This window comes from Neolamprologus multifasciatus, chromosome 3, assembly GCF_963576455.1.
Source record: "Neolamprologus multifasciatus chromosome 3, fNeoMul1.2, whole genome shotgun sequence".
Lineage (NCBI taxonomy): Eukaryota > Metazoa > Chordata > Actinopteri > Cichliformes > Cichlidae > Neolamprologus > Neolamprologus multifasciatus.
The window spans coordinates 18,157,780-18,183,043 of record NC_140441.1 but is presented as its reverse complement, the minus strand read 5'-3'; the positions used below and the strand labels follow the sequence as shown (position 1 = coordinate 18,183,043).

Genomic DNA, 25,264 nt, shown 5'->3' with positions numbered 1-25,264 from the left:
GATGATGGACCCCTTTCTGCAAAATAGAAAACATTGTTTACTTGCATTCAGTTATCGCAAATATTTATAACTATCATAAAACATTTGGTATATTGCATCAGTATGTAAAAAATAAATTGCCTGAATCTGATCACTCTCATTGAGCGGAATGAAGGAAATGCTGTCTTGTAGAAAGGTTCGAGCTGCAGAAACACACACAATCACTGATCTTTGAGTGTCTATGCATAAGTGAGTGCAAACATTTAAATATTGCTTGACTTCAGCAACAAAACCTACTGTTGACACTGTCCATCTGGCTCTTTCTGTAAATGCTAAAGATAATGAGTTCTGTAAGTCAGGTGTAAATGTTGCTCCAACATCTGTGAACTGCAACTGCTTTGTTGTAACAGCCTCAACAGTTGTAGTTGGTACAGTTGTAGTGGTTGTGGGAGTAACTGTGGTTGCGTTTGTAGGTGTAGTCATTGTTGCTGCAGTTGAACCAGTTGTTGTTGATCCAGGTGTTGTTGCTGCTGTTGAACCAGGTGTTGTTGTTGCTGCTGTTGAACCAGTTGTCGTTGAACCAGGTGTTGTTGTTGAACCAGGTGTTGTTGTTGCCGCTGTTGAACCAGTTGTTGTTGATCCAGGTGTTGTTGTTGAACCAGGTGTTGTTGCTGCTGTTGAACCAGGTGTTGTTGTTGCCGCTGTTGAACCAGTTGTTGTTGATCCAGGTGTTGTTGTTGAACCAGGTGTTGTTGTTGCCGCTGTTGAACCAGTTGTTGTTGCTGCTGTTGAACCAGGTGTTGTTGTTGCCGCTGTTGACCCAGTTGTTGTTGCCGCAGATTCTGTTGTTGTTGCTGCAGTTGAACCAGTTGTTGTTAATCCAGGTGTTGTTGTTGAACCAGGTGTTGTTGCTGCTGTTGAACCAGGTGTTGTTGTTGCTGCTGTTGAACCAGTTGTCGTTGAACCAAGTGTTGTTGTTGAACCAGGTGTTGTTGTTGCCGCAGTTGAACCGGTTGTTGTTGCCGCTGTTGACCCAGGTGTTGTTGCTGCTGTTGAACCAGGTGTTGTTGTTGCCGCTGTTGAACCAGTTGTTGTTGATCCAGGTGTTGTTGTTGAACCAGGTGTTGTTGTTGCCGCTGTTGAACCAGTTGTTGTTGCTGCTGTTGAACCAGGTGTTGTTGTTGCCGCTGTTGACCCAGTTGTTGTTGCCGCAGATTCTGTTGTTGTTGCTGCAGTTGAACCAGTTGTTGTTAATCCAGGTGTTGTTGTTGAACCAGGTGTTGTTGCTGCTGTTGAACCAGGTGTTGTTGTTGCTGCTGTTGAACCAGTTGTCGTTGAACCAAGTGTTGTTGTTGAACCAGGTGTTGTTGTTGCCGCAGTTGAACCGGTTGTTGTTGCCGCTGTTGACCCAGTTGTTGTTGCCGCAGATTCTGTTGTTGTTGCTGCAGTTGAACCAGTTGTTGTTAATCCAGGTGTTGTTGTTGAACCGGTTGTTGTTGCCGCTGTTGACCCAGGTGTTGTTGCTGCTGTTGAACCAGGTGTTGTTGTTGCCGCTGTTGAACCAGTTGTTGTTGATCCAGGTGTTGTTGTTGAACCAGGTGTTGTTGTTGCCTCTGTTGAACCAGTTGTTGTTGCTGCTGTTGAACCAGGTGTTGTTGTTGCCGCTGTTGACCCAGTTGTTGTTGCCGCAGATTCTGTTGTTGTTGCTGCAGTTGAACCAGTTGTTGTTAATCCAGGTGTTGTTGTTGAACCAGGTGTTGTTGCTGCTGTTGAACCAGGTGTTGTTGTTGCTGCTGTTGAACCAGTTATCGTTGAACCAAGTGTTGTTGTTGAACCAGGTGTTGTTGTTGCCGCAGTTGAACCGGTTGTTGTTGCCGCTGTTGACCCAGTTGTTGTTGCCGCAGATTCTGTTGTTGTTGCTGCAGTTGAACCAGTTGTTGTTAATCCAGGTGTTGTTGTTGACCCAGGTGTTGTTGCTGCTGTTGAACCAGGTGTTGTTGTTGCCGCTGTTGAACCAGTTGTTGTTGATCCAGGTGTTGTTGTTGAACCAGGTGTTGTTGTTGCCTCTGTTGAACCAGTTGTTGTTGCTGCTGTTGAACCAGGTGTTGTTGTTGCCGCTGTTGACCCAGTTGTTGTTGCCGCAGATTCTGTTGTTGTTGCTGCAGTTGAACCAGTTGTTGTTAATCCAGGTGTTGTTGTTGAACCAGGTGTTGTTGCTGCTGTTGAACCAGGTGTTGTTGTTGCTGCTGTTGAACCAGTTGTCGTTGAACCAAGTGTTGTTGTTGAACCAGGTGTTGTTGTTGTTGCCGCAGTTGAACCGGTTGTTGTTGCCGCTGTTGACCCAGTTGTTGTTGCTGCAGATTCTGTTGTTGTTGCTGCAGTTGAACCAGTTGTTGTTAATCCAGGTGTTGTTGTTGAACCGGTTGTTGTTGCCGCTGTTGACCCAGGTGTTGTTGCTGCTGTTGAACCAGGTGTTGTTGTTGCCGCTGTTGAACCAGTTGTTGTTGATCCAGGTGTTGTTGTTGAACCAGGTGTTGTTGTTGCCTCTGTTGAACCAGTTGTTGTTGCTGCTGTTGAACCAGGTGTTGTTGTTGCCGCTGTTGACCCAGTTGTTGTTGCCGCAGATTCTGTTGTTGTTGCTGCAGTTGAACCAGTTGTTGTTAATCCAGGTGTTGTTGTTGAACCAGGTGTTGTTGCTGCTGTTGAACCAGGTGTTGTTGTTGCTGCTGTTGAACCAGTTATCGTTGAACCAAGTGTTGTTGTTGAACCAGGTGTTGTTGTTGCCGCAGTTGAACCGGTTGTTGTTGCCGCTGTTGACCCAGTTGTTGTTGCCGCAGATTCTGTTGTTGTTGCTGCAGTTGAACCAGTTGTTGTTAATCCAGGTGTTGTTGTTGACCCAGGTGTTGTTGCTGCTGTTGAACCAGGTGTTGTTGTTGCCGCTGTTGAACCAGTTGTTGTTGATCCAGGTGTTGTTGTTGAACCAGGTGTTGTTGTTGCCTCTGTTGAACCAGTTGTTGTTGCTGCTGTTGAACCAGGTGTTGTTGTTGCCGCTGTTGACCCAGTTGTTGTTGCCGCAGATTCTGTTGTTGTTGCTGCAGTTGAACCAGTTGTTGTTAATCCAGGTGTTGTTGTTGAACCAGGTGTTGTTGCTGCTGTTGAACCAGGTGTTGTTGTTGCTGCTGTTGAACCAGTTGTCGTTGAACCAAGTGTTGTTGTTGAACCAGGTGTTGTTGTTGTTGCCGCAGTTGAACCGGTTGTTGTTGCCGCTGTTGACCCAGTTGTTGTTGCCGCAGATTCTGTTGTTGTTGCTGCAGTTGAACCAGTTGTTGTTAATCCAGGTGTTGTTGTTGAACCAGGTGTTGTTGCTGCAGTTGAACCAGTTGTTGTTAATCCAGGTGTTGTTACAGGTGTAGAAAACAAAGAGGAAGAAAAAAAGCAGTTGAAAACAAAGTCATTTTTCATAAACACACAATGTTGTTTTTATGCATGGTAGATCTCATTTAAAGGAGTCCCTCTGCTGTTTAGCACATTACATTATGTTGGTTTTATCTGAAAAAATAATTAAATAAATAACTAGAAAGATATTCATGCTCCAAAAAATAATAAATTCTATATGATATTAAATATGAACAGGTATATTGCCTAAAAATAAACCACTTCAGGTGTGGCATGTGTGACTTCTGTTTACTCACGGTTTACTTGGGTTGCTACGACAGATTCTGAATCAATACTGAGGTTGAAAGTGTTGTTGGGGTTAGACACCGCTTCAACTAAGGTTCGTTGAACATCTTTAGCGTCTGGGATTTGTGCAGGTGTTATTGTGTTATTAAACACAACCTGCACTTCTGCTTCAGTATTAGATGCTCGTGTAGTGGTCCCAGCTTGTCTAAAGAAAAACGGAAAAACATCCATTCTTAATTAAATATGTTAAATTAACATTAATTATTTGCTATTACTGATAATAAGATTAGTGTTGCCATAAATGAACAAAAGTAAAAATCTTACCTGAATGCTATGACAATTACATGGCTGAAAAGCACACCATATCGATCTCTATAGATGAATTCATACTGTGTGGCGCAAACAAGTAGAAATTAATTAATTAATTCAAATCAGCTGGAATCTTAACAACACTTCAAAATGAATCTCAGTATTTTACTCACCACTACTACCACTTGCTGCGCAAGTGCCATAAATTCTGGACTATTTTTATCTTTGAGTTCAGGCATAAAGGGTTGAAGCAAAACTGCTACAAGAACAAAAACTGGTATAGGAACTACTGGTGGTGTTGTTGTTGTTGTCATCGTCGTTGTTTCTGTTGTTGCTGCTGTTGAACCAGGTGTTGTTGTTGCTGCTGTTGAACCAGTTGTCGTTGAACCAAGTGTTGTTGTTGAACCAGGTGTTGTTGTTGCCGCAGTTGAACCGGTTGTTGTTGCCGCTGTTGACCCAGTTGTTGTTGCCGCAGATTCTGTTGTTGTTGCTGCAGTTGAACCAGTTGTTGTTAATCCAGGTGTTGTTGTTGACCCAGGTGTTGTTGCTGCTGTTGAACCAGGTGTTGTTGTTGCCGCTGTTGAACCAGTTGTTGTTGATCCAGGTGTTGTTGTTGAACCAGGTGTTGTTGTTGCCTCTGTTGAACCAGTTGTTGTTGCTGCTGTTGAACCAGGTGTTGTTGTTGCCGCTGTTGACCCAGTTGTTGTTGCCGCAGATTCTGTTGTTGTTGCTGCAGTTGAACCAGTTGTTGTTAATCCAGGTGTTGTTGTTGAACCAGGTGTTGTTGCTGCTGTTGAACCAGGTGTTGTTGTTGCTGCTGTTGAACCAGTTGTCGTTGAACCAAGTGTTGTTGTTGAACCAGGTGTTGTTGTTGTTGCCGCAGTTGAACCGGTTGTTGTTGCCGCTGTTGACCCAGTTGTTGTTGCCGCAGATTCTGTTGTTGTTGCTGCAGTTGAACCAGTTGTTGTTAATCCAGGTGTTGTTGTTGAACCAGGTGTTGTTGCTGCAGTTGAACCAGTTGTTGTTAATCCAGGTGTTGTTACAGGTGTAGAAAACAAAGAGGAAGAAAAAAAGCAGTTGAAAACAAAGTCATTTTTCATAAACACACAATGTTGTTTTTATGCATGGTAGATCTCATTTAAAGGAGTCCCTCTGCTGTTTAGCACATTACATTATGTTGGTTTTATCTGAAAAAATAATTAAATAAATAACTAGAAAGATATTCATGCTCCAAAAAATAATAAATTCTATATGATATTAAATATGAACAGGTATATTGCCTAAAAATAAACCACTTCAGGTGTGGCATGTGTGACTTCTGTTTACTCACGGTTTACTTGGGTTGCTACGACAGATTCTGAATCAATACTGAGGTTGAAAGTGTTGTTGGGGTTAGACACCGCTTCAACTAAGGTTTGTTGAACATCTTTAGCGTCTGGGATTTGTGCAGGTGTTATTGTGTTATCAAACACAACCTGCACTTCTGCTTCAGTATTAGATGCTCGTGTAGTGGTCCCAGCTTGTCTAAAGAAAAACGGAAAAACATCCATTCTTAATTAAATATGTTAAATTAACATTAATTATTTGCTATTACTGATAATAAGATTAGTGTTGCCATAAATGAACAAAAGTAAAAATCTTACCTGAATGCTATGACAATTACATGGCTGAAAAGCACACCATATCGATCTCTATAGATGAATTCATACTGTGTGGCGCAAACAAGTAGAAATTAATTAATTAATTCAAATCAGCTGGAATCTTAACAACACTTCAAAATGAATCTCAGTATTTTACTCACCACTACTACCACTTGCTGCGCAAGTGCCATAAATTCTGGACTATTTTTATCTTCGAGTTCAGGCATAAAGGGTTGAAGCAAAACTGCTACAAGAACAAAAACTGGTATAGGAACTACTGGTGGTGTTGTTGTTGTTGTCATCGTCGTTGTTTCTGTTGTTGCTGCTGTTGAACCAGGTGTTGTTGTTGCTGCTGTTGAACCAGTTGTCGTTGAACCAAGTGTTGTTGTTGAACCAGGTGTTGTTGTTGCCGCAGTTGAACCGGTTGTTGTTGCCGCTGTTGACCCAGTTGTTGTTGCCGCAGATTCTGTTGTTGTTGCTGCAGTTGAACCAGTTGTTGTTAATCCAGGTGTTGTTGTTGACCCAGGTGTTGTTGCTGCTGTTGAACCAGGTGTTGTTGTTGCCGCTGTTGAACCAGTTGTTGTTGATCCAGGTGTTGTTGTTGAACCAGGTGTTGTTGTTGCCTCTGTTGAACCAGTTGTTGTTGCTGCTGTTGAACCAGGTGTTGTTGTTGCCGCTGTTGACCCAGTTGTTGTTGCCGCAGATTCTGTTGTTGTTGCTGCAGTTGAACCAGTTGTTGTTAATCCAGGTGTTGTTGTTGAACCAGGTGTTGTTGCTGCTGTTGAACCAGGTGTTGTTGTTGCTGCTGTTGAACCAGTTGTCGTTGAACCAAGTGTTGCTGTTGAACCAGTTGTTGTTGAAATAGGCATTGTTGTTGCCGCAGTTGAACCAGTTGTCGTTGAACCAGGTGTTGTTGTTGCCGCTGTTGAACCAGTTGTTGTTGATCCAGGTGTTGTTGTTGCCGCTGTTGAACCAGTTGTTGTTGCCGCTGTTGACCCAGTTGTTGTTGCCGCAGATTCTGTTGTTGTTGCTGCAGTTGAACCAGTTGTTGTTGCCGCTGTTGAACCAGTTGTCGTTGAACCAGGTGTTGTTGTTGCTGCTGTTGAACCAGTTGTCATTGAACCAGGTGTTGTTGTTGCCGCTGTTGAACCAGTTGTTGTTGCTGCTGTTGAACCGGGTGTTGTTGTTGCCGCAGTTGACCCAGTTGTCGTTGAACCAGGTGTTGTTGTTGATCCAGTTTCTGGTGTTGTTGTTGCTGCAGTTGAACCAGTTGTTGTTGATCCAGGTGTTGTTGTTGAACCAGGTGTTGTTACTGCTGTTGAACCAGCTGTTGTTGTTGCTGCTGTTGAACCAGTTGTCGTTGAACCAGTTGTTGTTGATCCAGGTGTTGTTGTTGAACCAGGTGTTGTTACTGCTGTTGAACCAGCTGTTGTTGTTGCTGCTGTTAAACCAGTTGTCGTTGAACCAGGTGTTGTTGTTGATCCAGTTTCTGGTGTTGTTGTTGACGCAGTTGAACCAGGTGTTGTTACTGTTGTTGAACCAGGTGTTGTTGTTGCTGCAGTTGAACCAGTTGTTGTTGATCCAGGTGTTGTTGCTGCTGTTGAACCAGGTGCTGTTGTTGCTGCTGTTGATCCAGGTGTTGTTGTTGAACCAGGTGTTGTTGTTGCCGCTGTTGAACCAGTTGTTGTTGCTGCTGTTGAACCAGGTGTTGTTGTTGCCGCTGTTGACCCAGTTGTTGTTGCCGCAGATTCTGTTGTTGTTGCCGCAGATTCTGTTGTTGTTGCTGCAGTTGAAGCAGGTGTTGTTGAACCAGTTGTTGTTGTTGCTACAGATTCTGTTGTTGTAGATGCAGTTTCTGTTGGTGTTGTTGCCGCAGTTTCTGTTGTTGTTACTGCAGTTGAACCAGTTGTTGTTGCCGCAGTTTCTGTTGTTGTTGCTGCAGTTGAACCAGTTGTTGTTGTTGCCGCAGTATAAGCAGGTGTTGTTGAACCAGTTGTTGTTGCTGCTACAGATTCTGTTGTTGTTGATGCAGTTTCTGTTGTTGTTGTTGCCGCAGTTTCTGTTGTTGTTACTACAGTTGAACCAGTTGTTGTTGCCGCAGTTTCTGTTGTTATTGATGCAGTTGAACCAGTTGTTGTAGCCGCAGTTTCTGTTGTTGCTGCCGCAGTTGAACCAGTTGTTGTTGTTGCCGCAGTTGAAGCAGGTGTTGTTGAACCAGTTGTTGTTGCTGCTACAGATTCTGTTGTTGTTGATGCAGTTTCTGTTGTTGTTGTTGCCGCAGTTTCTGTTGTTGTTACTGCAGTTGAACCAGTTGTTGTTGCCGTAGTTTCTGCTGTTGAAACAGCAACTGAGCATATGGACAATAACATTTAGTTTTTTCTCTTTCTGAGACCTGTATTATGATTTTTTGTAATGTATTCAGTTACTTACCCAAAATAGTTAACAAAACAGTCAAGCCTCGACCAGCACCCATTGTGGCCTGAAATATTTGACAATGTGCATATTTGTTATAAATTGCAAGTTGTTATTATTGATAAGTGTGTATTCATGGACTTGCTGTTTATTTTTCTCTTTCCAGGCACTTTGCCAATGCATGTTTGGGATCAGTGTCATGGTGAAAAATTAAACTGTTGCCAATCAGACACTTTCCAGATGGTATTGCGTGATTGATCAAAATCTGATAGTACTTTTCTGCATTCATAATTTCATAGGTTTTGACATGATCTCAAACACCACTCACCTGAAATGGACTCAAGTGGATAGGCATAAGTCAAATTGTCTTTGGCATTTTTAGAATATTAAAGAAAATGGAACAAATTTTATTTATTTATTTATTATTTGACAGTAACAAAGTCATTTATACCTAGATAAATCTGCCTACATAAGAAGTAGTTGTCTGTTACGCACTGCCTCCACTAACCCCTGCAACCCCCAAAAGTGATAAAAATTATGTACATGGATCTCCAAAAGTTGATTCTGTTCATCTGGACGTAGCGTTTTGTGGGAGAAACATTTCGTCACTCATCCAAGTGACTTCTTCAGTCTCAGCTGACTGCAGGTTTCCCCAATCTTATAAACAGTACATTTGCATAATGACTGACTTTTGGAGATTTACTGTCCTGGATGATTGAGAATGCATCAAGATGTGTACATGGATATTAAAGTGAGACCGGGCTGATGAAAATATGTGTTCTGGGACACAAAAAGAAGGTTGGAAAGTTTCTAATTCAGAAATTTGTGACCAGAAAACAAATCTATATTCTAAAAGTTGTGATATAACAGAAAACAAAGCAACTTCAGTTTATTAATTTAACTTTTTATTGTTTTTTCTAATAATATAATTTATTTTGTAGTATATACTATGTCATACAAAGTGGAAATAATAATCATGCAATTTTTTAAAACTTTTACAAGGTCCTGTTTAGATCATTATTAGGAGCCAGTGAAGTAAATTTTTAAGGCTTGGTTTAAGTTTAAAAACACTACCTGCAGTGAGCTTGTGTGTAAAAAAAAACCCCAAATCACAATAGAACTTTTTTTCCATTAGTATTTTAGGTTAAATGTAATAAATGAAAATAAATGACAATAACTAATGCACAATCAATTTCAAATCAAAATGCCTAGCACAAACTTATTACATAAAGATCATAGACATAAAATTTGTCCTTACCCCAGTGCTGTAATTCTTAGAATCCTTATTATGCTTCCCCTGTGCCCTTCTGATCTCTTGTGTTGCCACCCGTTTGTTCAGGTGTTATATATTTGCTTCACAAGTATGTGATGTGTACGCACATCACATACTTGTCACATACTTTTGAACCAGCAGTTGAAGATGAAAAGATAAAAAAAATTCTAAACATTCCTGAACAGCATTAAGTCAGGTTCATGAGCCAGTCAGCAGCGTTGTTAGTCACCTTTCCACTGACGTGAACTAATCAGATGTCATAACATTATCTCTTTCACAAACTGACCTCTGATCCTTTGAATTAAAATATTTTCGCTCAATAATCTGAAAAGGCATAAAATATATAACAAGACTTTTGAGGTTGACTGTATATATTTCCACAAATCTTTAACAGAATGCTTCATTAAATTAAAGACAAGCAGACAAGCAGATGATATCTATCTTGTAAGTTCATCTTTGGCGTTCACCTTGGAGCAGTAGACAAGTATTTTTGACAAATGCGTTCAGTACACATTGCAATGTTATCTTTTTAAACAATTCACTGACTATTGTAGAAATGTTTAGCTTGTTTTAGAGTTTAGAAATGTGTTAACATAGAATGTAGAATTATTGTAGAAACACTGACACTGCCCTCAATGTAATAAAGGGCTGACTGTGTTATGAACTTAGGAGTAGATTGTAGGAGACCCCTCCCCCAGTTGAACTGTGAAAGGTCTCAACATTTGTAACTGGATAACTGTGGTCTGGAAGGGAAATGGGTTTTATGACCTCTAGGGAGTCACCTAAACCCACAGTGTTTTAACTGTCACGCACACTCACTCACGTGCACACACATGCATACAGGTATGCGTACACAGTCACACACAAGCACTCACATAGACACAGACACAGAGTTTGCAGCACACCGTAGGGGGGGTTTTATGATGGGGACGCCTCTATAAAGCTGGCTGTAACTAACAAAGGGGTGAAGATTTTGCAGAGGGACATCGGCCTCGTCTTCCCTTCTAGAAGTGCATGCTTAAATGAAGATGAATAAAGATGAATAAAGGTTTTGTGAAATAACTACTGAGTTCCGGTGCCGTCTCTGGAAGTTTCGACGAATAAAAGAACCGGGGTGAAACTGATTTCGTAACACTATCAATGTGAGATCTACTGGCCAAAAATGAAACCAGAAATGCACAAAATCCCTGTCTTTATGTTTGTCTGTTTCTCTTCATGTTCACCTCCTCGGGAGCTGAACATCTAAGTCTCTCAAACAGCTACATCTTATCCCTGGAAGGTTCTTATTCATATCAGACATGATGGCATCTTCATTATGTAGAGCTATAGGTATTTTATGCATCTAGAACACCCTATAAAAGCATCATACCATTTTCATTTGATGACAATAGTATCACATTTATATACACAAAACAGGATTTTTTTTTTTGATATATTGGATATATTACAATGCAACACATTGCCTGGCATTCACCTTACTATAGACTAAAATGACATTTATATAGTAGTTTGGGACCCAGAAAAATTGGTAAACTTCTTACTTTCAGTCTTGCGCAGGTCTATAATCTACACAACAAGTTGAGATCAGAAGTATCTGTAATCGACTGAATGTAATCTGTGTGCCATAAGTCTAAGTTGTATCAAATATTTATTTCAATCAACTTTTATGTAATGTGTTTTTTTCAGGATTCTTGGTTGATAATCTGTTGCTCTACATTAAATTTAAGCTACCAAAAAAATTAATGACTGTTCATGTATTTGTAATTAAGCAAACTTAGATATTCAGCAGGGACTCAAATAATTATTTCCCCTACTGTAAATGGACAAGTCTTACCAATTTAATGAGCTATTCATCTTGCTTTTCCCAGTTCTAGCTTCACTTGGTTCTGGTTTGTACCCCTGTTTTCCATCCCCTATTAGTTTGAACCCTCCTGTTACATTCTGATCTTTCTCGGTGTGTTTGTTACTCTGCTGTCAGTTCAGCTCAGGAAGTCATAGAATTTATCCTAGGCACCTTATTTAACATAATTGTTTAACATTTTGTTTATTTTTCATGTAGAGTGCGGTGTGGCAGGCAGAAGGGAGGTGGACCCAAAATGCAGGACTCTTGGAGACAGGACTCTACATAAGAATGTGTTTCACAAAAGAAAAACAAAACCTCAAACACAAAACTAGACTTGACTGGACTGGACTGGACTGGACTGGACTTGAGAAACAAAAACTAGAAAAAACAACCAGGACCATAACAAGACCACACAGCAAAATAAGAGCACAATGCGATAAAGGGCAAAGGCAAATGCAGGGCTTAAATACACAGTGGAGTAAGCAGGGAATTGGAGACAGGAGGGAAACACAGCTGGGAGAAATTAGAGCTAACGAGACAAGGGAAACAAAACTAGACACACTGACACAAGACAGACTTTCAAAGTAAACAAGAAACATGACAAGCACAGACTTGACACTGAACTAAACCTGCACTAAACACAAGGGCACAAGAACAAAACCTAACTCGAACCTAACTAAACTCTTAACCAATATTAAACTGAAACATAAAATAGTAGTAATCAAAATAGCACAACTAGAGAATCAGAGCATAAATCATATAGAATAATATCAAAATATCAAGAAACTGAAAATGCTGAGTCATAATGAACCAGAACCATGGAAATTTTGTTTATTAGAATAAATCAATCTGTATTTTACAATCAACCAATTAAGGCAGATTAGTAAGGGCATTAAAAACCAGACGTCATATGGCTTGCTCATCGAAACAGGTCTTGCCCTTTCTTATAGACCTAATCTTTTGTGAGGTTTTTTATTCTGTAATTAAAGCAATGCAAGGTGACTAAATAACTATGTAAACTGTCACAAGCTACTGACTCATCCTTGCATACCAACGTTTAACAAAGGCTGCTTAGAATGAAGTGCAGTAAAAGCCTTCCTTTTTTCATCAAGAATTTATTTAACTAGAACTTGTATTTTAGGTAGTCTAGATTAGCTTTGTTAACATGATTACATGGTGTTATTAACTCCCTTTTTATTTATAATCAATTTTCCAAAAGTTGATTCTGTTCACGTAGCATTTTCAGTGGGAGAAACGTTTCGTCACTCATCCAAGTGACTTCTTCAGTCTCAGCTGACTGCAGGTTTCCCCAATCTTATAAACAGTACATAAAAAAGGGAATGCTTTACATAAATTAAATTTTTTGACAAATATGTTTGTAAATCATACTAAATGTCTTCATAAATATTTACAAAATATTTTTTATAGTTTGTTTAAAAAAAAAGATAAATATTTGTAAGTTGAAAATGTTGTGTCTGAACAATTAAACACTGTGGTTTTATTCTCCTTCACTGTGTACACCTGGATTACAAAGGTCATTATATAAGACTTTCTTGTAAACTGACAGTGATAGACTTTTTATAATAAGCAGCAGAAAAAACAAAAGGAGAACTTCTGGAACGTCGACTTTTCAGGGTGGAGCTGGTGAGTTTCATTCCTAATAGAAGACAGTTAGGGTGGTAGGTAACAACAGGTACAAAGTAGACAAAACAAATTTCACTTGGGAGTGGCCCATTGACGTTGTAAGTCACATTTTCTGCATTGAATTCATGGAGCCTACAATTATGAGCAGTCTATCATGAAAGTGTGTTGACAAATAGACAGATGGCATCTGGTGAACCGAAGCCTCAATATTCCAGTGGGAAAGTTGTCATTCTCTTGCATATTCAGGTGACATCTCATAATCTGACTAAAAAACTTATACCTGCAGTTAAGTAAAAGAATCATAAAGGAACTACCCATCCACCACTGTTGGTTTTACACAGCAAAAGTCTACAGTAAAGCTAAAATATGTAGATGAACTGGTAATTTGGACAAAATGTCTAAATGAGGCTGTTTGTTGAAGACTGACTTCCCATTTCCTGGGGGGTACAAGTGTACTAGACCATTTTTCTTTCAATGCTTTAGTAACATTATTTTTGCTAATTTGGATTCATTTAAATACAATTTATGTAATAAAATTGTATTTATATTGTTTTCATGTTTATTATTGATTAGAATATCCGAAAAACAAGTTATCTTTTCCACAGGTCAGCAAGAATTTATATGGCCCAGTAAAACACTAAAGAGCTGATTTGGAGAAGTGCTAGGCTCGACACTAAATTATTATTCAAATTAATTATTAGTGTCAGCAGCAGAAAACATGGCATCAAAGCACGAAGTGAACCTCAGAGAATGGTGATGCTTTTCTTCATGCTCCTTTAAAGGTTTGCAAACACACATACTCATTTACTACGAATCAAAACAAGGAGACACACATATGCATTTCTATTCATAGATGTCTTTTTAAACAGATGCATGTCATGTTCCTCAAGTTTTACTCATTAATCATTGTTACTGCTTCCCATCACAAGATAATTACAGTGTTCACACCCTCAACTAACGTCACAGACGCTAAACATAATCTCAGACTAATCTCATAATGAAGATTTACAGTCAGCGTTAAGTACCTAAAATTATTTTCAGCGGTTACTTCCTGATTCAAGATGTGTAGAGACAGGACTGGACAAAAAGTAAGCAGATTATTTGTCCTGGGAGAAAAAACAAACAAGAATATAAAACAAAAGGCAAAATGAAAGTCAAACTTTACTAACTAAACTGAAAAAAACTAATCACTGAGAACATAGAATAGAAAACCTGTGGCATGGACAAGACACATGAAGGGAGGTGAACTGACATTCCAACAAGGGACAAAAGGGGAATAACACAATAAATACACAGACAGTGATTAGGAGAGTGGAAACAGCACAGAAAAACAGCTGGAACAAATTAGGACTATCAAAATAAGACAGGAACTCAGGGAGACGCAGACTAAGACATACAACTTGACGTGGGAAGACAATAGCACACATGGTAGACAGACATGACAGAGATGAAAGACAGAGCGAGGCAAAGTACTAGAGACAGATAGAGACACGAGAGAAAGTGACAGAGGCAGACATGAACAAAAGAAAACAAACATGAGAAAGAGAAGGAATAAACACAGACATGACTGGGGAAAATCATAAATAAACACAGGGACTGTCTGATTCTCACAGGAGACACAGGGACATGACAAAGACACAAAAGGTGCCTAATAGACAAGAAACCATTAACCAGAAATTTTTTAAAAAAAACCTCATAGACAACAGGTATTTAGTCTTTGATCAGTTTTACTTGCAGCTTTCTTTCTCAGGTCCTCCAAGAAAATGCTGTAGGCACTACCTCTCAAATTTAGTTTTGGTGGGCTGCATAGTCTGAATCACTCAAACACCTCCACATTCTCCTCTTTCTTCTAGTATAAAACGTTAATACATTCTTAAAACATACTCATTGCATCCGTTTTTAGAACTGATGATGAACAACTAGAGATGACTTAAGAAAATAGCAATTTCTCTGATACATTTGTGTGTGTATATTAAGTAAATATAAAATCCATAAGCTGCATATCAAAGACATTAAATTTGTGAAAATTATCTGCATGCTGCGTGATCAAATGCTTGTGCATGTTGTATCCTAATGAGGACACACATAGGATCTTTCTCTTTGTATTTAGGTATGAACACAAAGCTACCAACGCACAATTTAACGGATAACCACTGTGATTCTACTATAGAAACATGCACAGGTAGAAATGGAAGCTGCAGCCTGACTGCTCATCAGTTTTTTTAACCTTTAAGTTCAGGGTGTGGCTCCTGGACTGGAAACAGCATTCAATCAGCTTTCACTCTGGGTTCTTGGCTAGCTTAGCGTTAGGATGCTAACAGTCCAGATGCTTACAAAGAGCAGAAGTCATGTTAGCAGAATAATGCAGCTGTTTCTGTCATGGAAGCAGTTTCCACTTTAACATCATGCACATATTCTTTTGTGCAATAAAAATAGAAGTAAAATGTCCATACCCACACTGTAGAAAGTAGCCACTATTGTCCAACTAACTACCTAAACTAACTAAGATCAGCTGATCGTAGTGCATCTACAACTGGAACAGATAAGAGGGATCAATAGGCAAGCAGACTAGCAATCTCATGGAAATGGAGTTGTGGGGATTGGTTCTCCACAAGAACTCGTTCTCAATCCCCATCCCCAGTCAGTGGATGACAGGTGGAGGGGAGACAGCAAGCTGTCCTCCAGCTGCATGGACAGGTGCGTGTTTCTTAGATTTAGGTAGAAGTTTGTTGTTGACCCTGTTCTGACAGCATTTAAATCCAGCTCCCCATCTCTCTGGTCTATCTCGATACCTGGCCTATACCGCTATAATCGCTGTCTTCATAGCATCTGCCTCTCATCCATCTTTCACATAATGTCTACCTATGCATGTGGTTGGCTGCATAGTGTGCACATTAAAATAAAATCTTGGCCCTAGCTGCATGGATTCTTAGAAGAGCTGAACGCGGGCCCTTTCCTGACAGGAGTCAGCGCTTCTTGATTCTACAAAGAATTGGCTCTTAAAGCCAGCTCACTTGCTAATGACACAAAAAGTAAATACTGTCCAGAGAGGGAACTGCTCTAAAAAAGAAAAAAGTTTCTGTTTTAAGGTTTGTTTGTATATCGTATGTGAAACATTTTTGTTTTATATAAGACATCTCAGACTATCAAAGTACAGTGTCTTAACATTTGATTTTAGGTAGTATGCAGCAAACTCACTGAAAAAGTTTAGTTAATTTTTACAGCTTTTGATGTTATTTCTGCAGGTACAGTAATGCAGTATTGGTATGGTTCTAATCACACCAACAATTATAGACTTGTATGACTTTTTCCCTTTGATGATCTTCAAAACATGCGCAATGTGTGCAGGACACACCTTGTACATTTTCCGGTACAGACACATTAAAGCTATTCAGATACTGATAGAGGCTTTCTGTTCTATTATTAGTCTTTTACTAAAACCATCTGAGAATGTGGCATCAGTGACGCCTATTGACTAAGACAATGACGTTTAATTCAATTCAATTCAATTCAATTCAATTTTATTTATATAGCGCCAAATCACAACAAAAGTCGCCTCAAGGCGCTTCATAGATACAGAGAAAAACCCAACAATCATATGACCCCTATGAGCAAGCACTTTGGCGACAGTGGGAAGGAAAAACTCCCTTTTAACAGGAAGAAACTTCCGACAGAACCAGGCTCAGGGAGGGGCGGGGCCATCTGCTGCGACTGGTTGGGGTGAGAGAAGGAAGACAGGATAAAAGACATGCTGTGGAAGAGAGACAGAGGTTAATAACAGATATGATTCAATGCAGAGAGGTCTATTAACACATAGTGAGTGAGAAAGGTGACTGGAAAGGAAAAACTCAATGCATCATGGGAATCCCCCGGCAGCCTACGTCTATTGCAGCATAACTAAGGGAGGATTCAGGGTCACCTGGTCCAGCCCTAACTATATGCTTTAGCAAAGAGGAAAGTTTTAAGCCTAATCTTAAAAGTAGAGATAGTGTCTGTCTCCCGAATCCAAACTGGAAGCTGGTTCCACAGAAGAGGGGCCTGAAAACTGAAGGCTCTCCCTCCCATTCTACTTTTAAATACTCTAGGAACAACAAGTAGGCCTGCAGAGCGAGAGCGAAGTGCTCTAATAGGGTGATATGGTACTAGAAGGTCATTAAGATAAGATGGGGCCTGATTATTTAAGACCTTGTATGTGAGGAGCAGGATTTTGAATTCAATTCTGGATTTAACAGGAAGCCAGTGAAGGGAAGCCATAATGTCATGACTTTTATGTTTCTGTTACCACAGAAATTGTTATGTATTTTTAAATAATGCTGTTAGCATTAGATTGTCAATCATATTTTTAATTTCAACAGTAATTGTTTTCTTTTTGTCTCTTTGTTTTTTTCACCTGTTTTGGAAACAAATTGCTTGAATACTGAAAATTCATGACTAAAAAAAGATTGTGCAGGGGAGGGTGTAGCAAAGTTTTGGCAGGGGGCAGGTAAGGCATTAACAGGAATAGGAGGGCACAAAAAATACGTTTCTTTCTTATTCTCATTTAAAATGTCTAGCTTTTAACAAATAATTATTTGAATCTTACAACCAAAGTTTTCATCTGATGTCACATGTATAGAAATCCATTATTGTACATAGAAATTTTTTTCAGGGTCCCAACATAATTTCTTCAGAAGTAAGTACTGTATATGATTGGTGTTGGTCAAGTTACTTGAAAAAAGTAATCAGTAACTAATTACTGATTACTTCCCCAAAAAAGTAATCCCGTTACTTTACTGATTACTTATTTTCAAAAGTAATTAATTACTTAGTTACTTTTTAAAAACACGATTTACAACCTGAATAGGTAATAAAGCGATAGATCTTTCAGCCCAATTCTACTTTTTCTGCATAATCCAACATACAAAATGTAATCAAATGGAAAAGTCTCTTTTTTTAACTTATTTTATCAGTTTTAATCTTTTAACTTTATGCATCAAGTAAATATTAAATTATATGCACCATTCTCTGACTTGAAGAAATTAGTTTAACATTTAAACCTATTTTCTGCACATTCCAGCACATAAAATAAAATATTTTTGTGTTTACACTCAGTCTTTCAAATAGATGCAAGTAAAACACAGCAGAAAATAAATAAAGTCAAAGACTAGCGGTCCTGTTGCTCTATTTTCACCTGTAAAGTAGGAGCGGGGTAGGCGGAGGTTTGACCTGGTGCAGGTGTGCCGCAGCAGTCAGTGGAAGAATCCACAAGTTTCTCTGTGAGTTTCCCATTACGTTGTAGCGCACTCGGCGCTTGCTTGGAAGTTTAGGGGGTTTTCTTCGCTGTAAAAATAAGTTTTCTTCCCACGCACAACGGACACTAATGTTTTTGTCACTTTTTATGGAATCAAACTCAAAGGTCAGTACATCCACGCTTTAAACGCTGCACGCTCATACTCTCTCCTGTACTCGATATATTATCCATTGTTGATCTGCACACAGCTGTTGTCACGAACGTCGTACTCGCTTACGTCACTGTCATGAGACATTCTCGCAAAAAAATCACAGTTTTAGTAACGCAGCGTTCCAACAGGAAAGTAACGGTAATCTAATTACCGTTTTTGCGATAGTAAAAAATAGTAATAGTAAGTAATAGTAAATTACTTTTAAAAAGTTATCAGATTACAGTAACGCGTTACTGCCCATCTCTGTATATGATGCCAGTATTTTCATAAAAAAGCAGGCTAACCTGATCTTCAGAGAGCTGAGGGAATACTAAGTCATTTAGGAAAAAGCCTGAGTTAAGCCTTGTTATGTCCATCTCAGACTGGTATAAATTTGTATAGAATTCTCTAAAGCACTTATTAATCTGACAGTTTCCTACTTGCCTTTCACCATTCACATCCACAATAGCTGTGATAAAAGAACTTGATGGAGTATTCCATGCAAGACAAGCCAGAAAGCGGTTAGGCTTATTAGTTGATTCAAAAAGATGTTTTCTGGCAAAAAGGACATCTCTTTCAGCCTTTCGCATTATCAAATTACTCAAGGATGTCCTAGCAATATTAAGCTCACTTAATGTTTCAGCTGATTTTGTTCCCAACGTTTTTCTTTAGCGAGTAACTCTTAGTTCTTCTCCATGTTTGAGCAATGTTAATATTTAACTTTGAAGTAGTTTATGGTCAAAAAGCTCTGTCAATATATACAATACTGCAACTCAGTTAAAGTACAGTAACAGTTTATAGGACTCGACTGGGGATCAGTGAAGCAAGGCTCAAAGATGCTTACCCTTGGTTTTAAAAGGCATATATATTCTGCTATTTATGTCATGACGCCTCCACAAATATGTGTATTCTTGACTATAGATTCTTTTTTTATCCCTCATTAAATAAGGGGTAAATACAACATGTGATGAAATTAAACTGATCATATTAGCATATAGCCAAAATGCATACTGTGTGGAATGTATCTGGAATTTGAGATGATATGGAAGCAAAGGTGGGTACTCTTTCAGTGGATCAGATGCTTAAAATTACTTCATTCATGGATAAGAATTCAGAGTTAAACAGGTAAACAAACATAGTTCAAATCAGGGATTTATGCTATCAAGGCTAAGCAAGGTTGACCCAGTGGTTGTAGTTGTCCCAGTTGTACTTGACCCATTAGTTGTTGTTGATTGTGGTGGAGTTGACCCAGTAGTCATAGTTGTCCCAGTTGTAGTTGAACCAGTAGTTGTTGTTGTTGACCCTAGAGGAGTTGACCCAGTAATTGTAGTTGTCCTAGTTGTAGTTGGCCCAGTCGTTGATCCAGGTGTCGTTAAGCCAGTAGTCATAGATGTCCCAGTTGTACTTGACCTGTCATGATCCTGGGCCATGTTGGCCCAGCATTCTTAGTTTTCATACATTCGCTAGCTTGCCCTGCGCTCAGTGAATCTGCATTCGACTACTCCGCCTAGGCTGCACTGTCGAGCGCAGCTCCACTGAGCGCTCAACACAGACAGCACCGTCAGAAGGAAAGTTGATAAAATAAATTAAAAATTTTGTATTGTTCAATACATATGCGTACCGACCCGAAAGCACTGTAACGAACGGTTCAATATCGATACGAGTATCGTTGCACCCCTAATATATATATATATAGCCACCATTCCCTGAGGTTATGTGATCAGGGCCTACTTGTCATACAGCATTCAAGACTGAGAACTAAGTGAGACAGAGCTTTTCCACTGTGGCCCCCAGACTGTAACTGTCTTCCTCTGAGCTTAAGATTGATGGACACAGTAGTCTCTTTTAAAAAACAACTAAAATTTAGAATAACATTTGGTTAACTTTTTGTCTGTTTTTGTTTTATGCCTTGGTATTTCTGTGTGAAGCACTTTTGAAAGGTTAACCCTTGTGTTGTCCTCGGGTCAAAAATGACCTCTAGGTGAATGTCAAACATGTATATGGGAATCCCGAGGACATATATATACACACACACACACACACACACATATATATATATATATTGATATATTGTAAGGTGGTGCTTGTCCATGAAGAGCTCTAAAAGTCAGAACCAGAATCTTAAGAATATTGGGAGGAAGACAGGACAAAGATGGAAGAGAGCCAGAGATTAATAATAACTAATAATTGAATGTAGAAAGGTGTATAAACAAACATGTTTAACAAAATTGAGAGTGTGTCATGGTCCTGGGTCATTTGACCTAGCGTTTTCAGTTTTCCTGTTTTTTGGTAATTTTGTATTATGACCTATGTATATGTTCTCTTTGCTTGTCTTAAGTTTATTTGCCTAGTATATTATAGTGTTTGGTTATCCTGTTTTGAGTTTCTTATGGTCCCTGTTTAGTTCCTTGATTATTTTATTCCCTCTGCGTCTCCCTCTGTGCGTCTGTGTTTGTGTGTTTCTATGAGTTATTGTGCCTTGTTTTCCCTTCCCGGTTTATTCCATGTTTATCCAGTTTCCCCAGTCCGTCATGTCTAACTCGTCTCCTCTCTCTCACTCCCTCATGCTCCTTTGTGTTGCTTCACTCCCTCTCGTCTGCCTCTCCTCCACTCCTGTGTCACGTTCCCCAGTTCTGTGTTTTATTGTCTCGTGTTTCCATGTTTCACGTATCTTGTTTTGCTTTCCCTGTGGCGTCATGTTAATTTGTGTCAACTGTGTCCCCCGTGTGTCCTCACTTCCCTCAATTCCTTCTTTGTAATTATGTCAGTCTCCCTCAGTCCCATGTATAGCTCGTGTTATTTTTCCCAGTTTTGTATCCTTTTTCCTTTCTCAGCAATAAAGCTTTATTTTGACTTCACATTTCACCTAAGTGAGGTTCTTTATGCATTCTATTCAAGTGAACTCCTCAATTGTAACTACTTTCTTTTTACTGCTATCTTTTCAATAGCAGTAAATCATGATTACTGAGTGTAATGATATATGAGTGTCTTTTGTCCTCACTCCCTCCTCACATCTCTAGCCAGTAGTGGCAGATGGCTGCCCTGCCTGAGACTGGTTATCCCGGGGTGTTCTTCTTGTTAAATGGAAGTTTTTCCTTCCCACCGTGACGGCATAAATAAAATTTAATGGAATTTAATGTATAGATTTTAAAATTAAATCATTCCTTGCAAAGCACTCGTTTCTTTGTTCTCTCACAGTAGTTATGAAAACCAGGTGCACAAGTGGCTATCTTCCTGACAAACACATGGGTGGCTTAGAGTACTTTTAGATCATTACACACTGAAACAACAGGAGAAAAAGGAAGGAAAAAAAACTGGATGGATGCAGGATGACAAGATGTAAAACCACAAGACAGACATTTACTGACAAATCTTGACACAAAGAAAGCAAAAATCATATTTATAAAACATTAAAACAAGATTTGTTAAGGCAACATTGTGAGGTAACCTTTATATATCGTTGTAGATACTGAAAAGGCTGAGAATAGTTCCTAATTATGAAGACTTTTTTTCAAATGAGTACATTGGGCATAAATAAATGTAATACATTCTGAATAAACAGATAACAAAAAGAACTAGAAAAAAAAACATTTTTGAAGAGATTTTGAACGTCATCTGTCAATATGAGCTAGGAGGCTCTAAGAAGAGCCATCAGAAGATAAAAAATGGCTATTCAAACTTTGCAAGAAATACTGGGAGAAAAATGTAAGCAGTTTGAAACAAAAACTAGGCCAAAAGGAAGAAAGAAACAGATTTTAAACGGTCTTTATTATATCAAAGATTTTATTTTGATAGTCCAAAATATTTACAGGTATTCAGTTTCCAGAGTAGCAGTCAAAAATCAAAACAAATGGCGGCCACAGGATAGTTAATTAGATATAGAAAACCTATTATCATTCAGATTTAGCACACTTTGATTAAAATGTTACTGTAATGTCCAGACTGTGCTAATCACCAGGTCTCTCTGTGTGACAGAGGCAGCTGGACACATGTTATATATGTGCTGTATGGGCTTTAACCCTTTCACGCATAGTGGTTACTTTAGTGGACAGATATTAAAAGACTGTTTTCTTGTATTTGTGACAGTGTTGATGGTATACTAGCACATGAGCTACTACATTGGACACTGATGTGTCACTCATGTCACCCTGCCACCCACTGGTCAGTCAGTGTTGTCCACCTAAGTGGACATGTAAAAAAACTCCTTGAAAAAAACTTTAAAAAATGAAGATCCAAAATCCTTTTTTATGCCAAAAGATGAATAAAAATACTTGAGAAAAAATCCTGATTGAGGTTGGAATAATTTATGCATGAAAGGGTTAATTCTGAAACTGTCACACTTCTTGCGATCCCTGAAAACCATTTAAACTTGAATAGCTTTTGTATAATCTAGCAATTCTGTAATGTTTTGCAGGTGTTGCTCATATGATGAATATCGAGTGTGCTCGATAAGCTATTTTTTGAATGTTCTGAATGAAAAGAGGAACAAACACCAAAGCCCTGCTGCCTGAGCCTGGGAGAGAATTTTGCTGACTAATAATACATAATAATGAGAATTTAAATAATGATAAATTTGAAAAATAGCAACTACTGTGCTCCAGTGCTTTTGCTTTGGTGCAGCTAATTATGCGTTAAACTCAATTATGATTAAAGACTGTTGAGCATTTATACACAGAAAAGAACTTAAAAACAGCTTGGCATACTAAAAAGCACAAATTATACACAATTTGTACATATGTGTATTCTTTTTCATTCTTTTTTTATCATGTTCGTTAACACACCTGGAAACTTGAATTCAAGCAAAGAGAGGAGTGCAGTGTACCTTACTTAAACACCACAACCACCACGAACATGTCAGTGCTCGGCTCACTTTTACAGTCATTGTTACAACAATTCAGAGCATAAATGAAACTCAGGTTACTTCTCGCTGTACACTATTTCTTTCAGAGCTACAGCCTATCTAATCTATGTAACATTCTGCTTCGCATCAATGGGCAGGTGAGCTAATGAAAATAACACGCAACTTGCAAAACCAGGTCTTTCACTGTCACAGACATGTGGGATAAAGACAAGCTGAAGGCAAAGTATTCTTTTTCTTCTTTTACGTCACTTGATACAACACATTTTGTTACAGTCTCTGACGCATTTCTTTCTGTGTTATTGCTCTCCAAGGGGGCCATCAGGTGACTATCAATCAGGTGCTGCCTGCCTGAGTGTAATTAAAAGAAAGAACATTTATTACAGCATAAAAAATAAAATCTTGCTAGCTTTTTTAATATTTAAACAGAGGTGGGTCGAGTATCCAAAAATTGTACTCAAGTAAGAGTAGCATTACTTTAAAATATTATTACTCAAGTAAAAGTGAAAAGTAATCGTTAAAAACGTTACTCAAGAGTAAAAAAGTACTTGGCGAAAAGACTACTCAAGTAGCGAGTAACTGTTTGAAATGTCCGATTTATTTTTTAAATAAATGCTATCAGACAAAGAAAAATTAATAAATATACAAATTTTAGTATTTTCAAAAGGAATATATGTAAAAACATCAACAAAATAAGGCACAACTATTTTAATTTCCAGATTTCAGTTTTTCACAACATAAAGCCTATTTAACCAATATCTACAGTAAATAATATAAATATATAAACAGTGCAAACAATTTCCAGTGACAAGATATGCTGTAAACTTTATATTCATTTTTGCTCCAAATAGCACATCAGCCTCAGAGAAAACATTAGAAGGAGGCATCTTCAACATATGTACATACAAGGGAGCGCAGTTTACCATAAATTGTATGGGTGTGCACCTATTTCTGCATATTTAGCAAAAATGTGCCATTTCTTAACTCAGTGAGGTGATGGTTAAGCTTCAGCAGCAGTTTGCTCTCAAGGTTCTTTCTGTGAAGCTGTAAATGTTTAGCAGTGAACAGGAGTCCTGCATGACTAAGAAGTCCTTCACAAGCTCCAGATGCAGGAAGAGCTGTATTGATTTTGATGGACAGCTTCTTGATGTGAGGAAAGCCGTGCAATAGATCCACACCTCCAGTGAATGGACATGAAAGGTACCTCTCCAGCTTCCCTGCTTCTGGCTTTCCTGACCCCCAACAATATACCTTTCACGTTTGAACAATATAATATCACGTTCGTACAATATAATATTTATATTGTACGAACATGATAATATATTGTTCAAATGTGAAAGGTATATTGTTAGAACAATATACTTTTCACTTTTCTATTTTTCTTTTGCTTGGGTAGCAGCTCTATGCTTCCGTATCCGAGGCTTTTCAATGTGGCCTCACAAAATTATCACGACTACAACAACCATGAAAAGAGTTGGATTGACATTGCTGCTCAATCACAGGTGCCTGCTCAATGTTTTTCATTAGTAATTTAGCAAAGTTGATGGTGGTGGTGTGTGTGTGTGTGTGTGTGTCTGTAAAACAGAGAGAGGGAGAGCGAGAGACAGATTTTGTATGATAAGCTTCATGTTATGGACGCACAGTTTGAGCACTCAGGTCGCATCAGAGCATCAGGCCGTCTAGTGTGAGACCCTGCATGGTGACCTATGAACTTTTAACCCCTGAGATTCAATTGTACAGTTTGAGCAGGAGCTGAATAATTTGACTGAAAAAAATCACACAGTGTTTGCCCAGCTTAATGCAGACTGTTTAAACTAAACAAGCTGCTGTTTCACATAATAAACCCTGTCACCCACAGTATTGCCTTCTGTTTTAACAGTTAAAGCAATAGAGACGAGCTGTTTGCATGTGCGTGGAACTCTAGCGTCATTAACCAGGCTAGCTGTTAGCTTTATAGCTCACGCTAGCTAACCAGTGTGCAGTTAAAAGGACAGCTGAAGCTGCACAAAACACCCACAAACTTGTGTCACTACAACGTAGCGCCGAAAATATGACTCGCAGCTCGAGCTCGACACAGCTGCTGTAACATAAGACTGACATCCAGTTAACTACAGCTAAAAAGATATTTAGAGAAAACTTACCATTTCCTCAGGTTACACGAGTTGAGTTGTTTCACACAAAAGTTGGTTTGTTTTGGCTCTCACT

General features: G+C 38.9%; 3 protein-coding genes across 3 annotated transcripts in view; all 3 read right to left on the bottom strand.

The window, feature by feature from the left end:
• Positions 1-273: 273 nt before the first annotated feature.
• LOC146521828 (uncharacterized) lies at positions 274-4,283 on the bottom strand. The gene is made up of 4 exons (XM_085154105.1): positions 4,143-4,283; positions 3,985-4,049; positions 1,017-3,344; positions 274-965 (listed from the first exon to the last, which is right to left on the bottom strand). Exons 1-4 carry the CDS (start codon positions 4,281-4,283, stop codon positions 392-394), a joined length of 3,108 nt encoding a protein of 1,035 aa, XP_085010231.1. The 3' UTR covers positions 274-391.
• A 1,329-nt stretch (positions 4,284-5,612) lies between these two features.
• LOC146521827 (uncharacterized) lies at positions 5,613-11,204 on the bottom strand. Its single transcript, XM_085154103.1, has 5 exons — positions 11,192-11,204; positions 9,267-9,335; positions 8,040-8,088; positions 5,771-7,956; positions 5,613-5,677 (listed from the first exon to the last, which is right to left on the bottom strand). The coding sequence occupies exons 1-4, from the start codon at positions 11,202-11,204 to the stop codon at positions 5,829-5,831; spliced, it is 2,259 nt and encodes a 752-aa protein (XP_085010229.1). The 3' UTR covers positions 5,613-5,677; positions 5,771-5,828.
• A 9,153-nt stretch (positions 11,205-20,357) lies between these two features.
• The window catches only part of LOC146521826 (uncharacterized), a 32,524-nt gene continuing 27,617 nt past the window's right edge, over positions 20,358-25,264 (bottom strand). Inside the window, exon 4 of the mRNA XM_085140600.1 lies at positions 20,358-23,410. Coding sequence (XP_084996726.1) covers positions 23,396-23,410 — 15 coding nt within the window. The 3' untranslated portion in view covers positions 20,358-23,395. The remainder of the gene's footprint in view (positions 23,411-25,264) is intronic.

What these genes read in the sequence shown, in the direction of transcription:
- LOC146521828 (XM_085154105.1), bottom strand. Translation starts at nt 4,283, where the DNA reads ATGACAACAACAACAACACCACCAGTAGTTCCTATACCAGTTTTTGTT. An exon ending in GTAATTGTCATAGCATTCAG is followed by an intron (nt 3,345 to 3,984) that starts GTAAGATTTTTA and finishes GTTCAACTGCAG; the next exon opens with CAACAACACCTGGTTCAACA. An exon ending in TTCAACAGCAGCAACAACAC is followed by an intron (nt 966 to 1,016) that starts CTGGGTCAACAG and finishes CAACAACAACAC; the next exon opens with CTGGTTCAACAACAACACTT.
- LOC146521827 (XM_085154103.1), bottom strand. An exon ending in CACTGGGGTAAGGACAAATT is followed by an intron (nt 8,089 to 9,266) that starts TTATGTCTATGA and finishes CAAATATTTCAG; the next exon opens with GCCACAATGGGTGCTGGTCG. An exon ending in TGTTTTGTTAACTATTTTGG is followed by an intron (nt 7,957 to 8,039) that starts GTAAGTAACTGA and finishes CCATATGCTCAG; the next exon opens with TTGCTGTTTCAACAGCAGAA.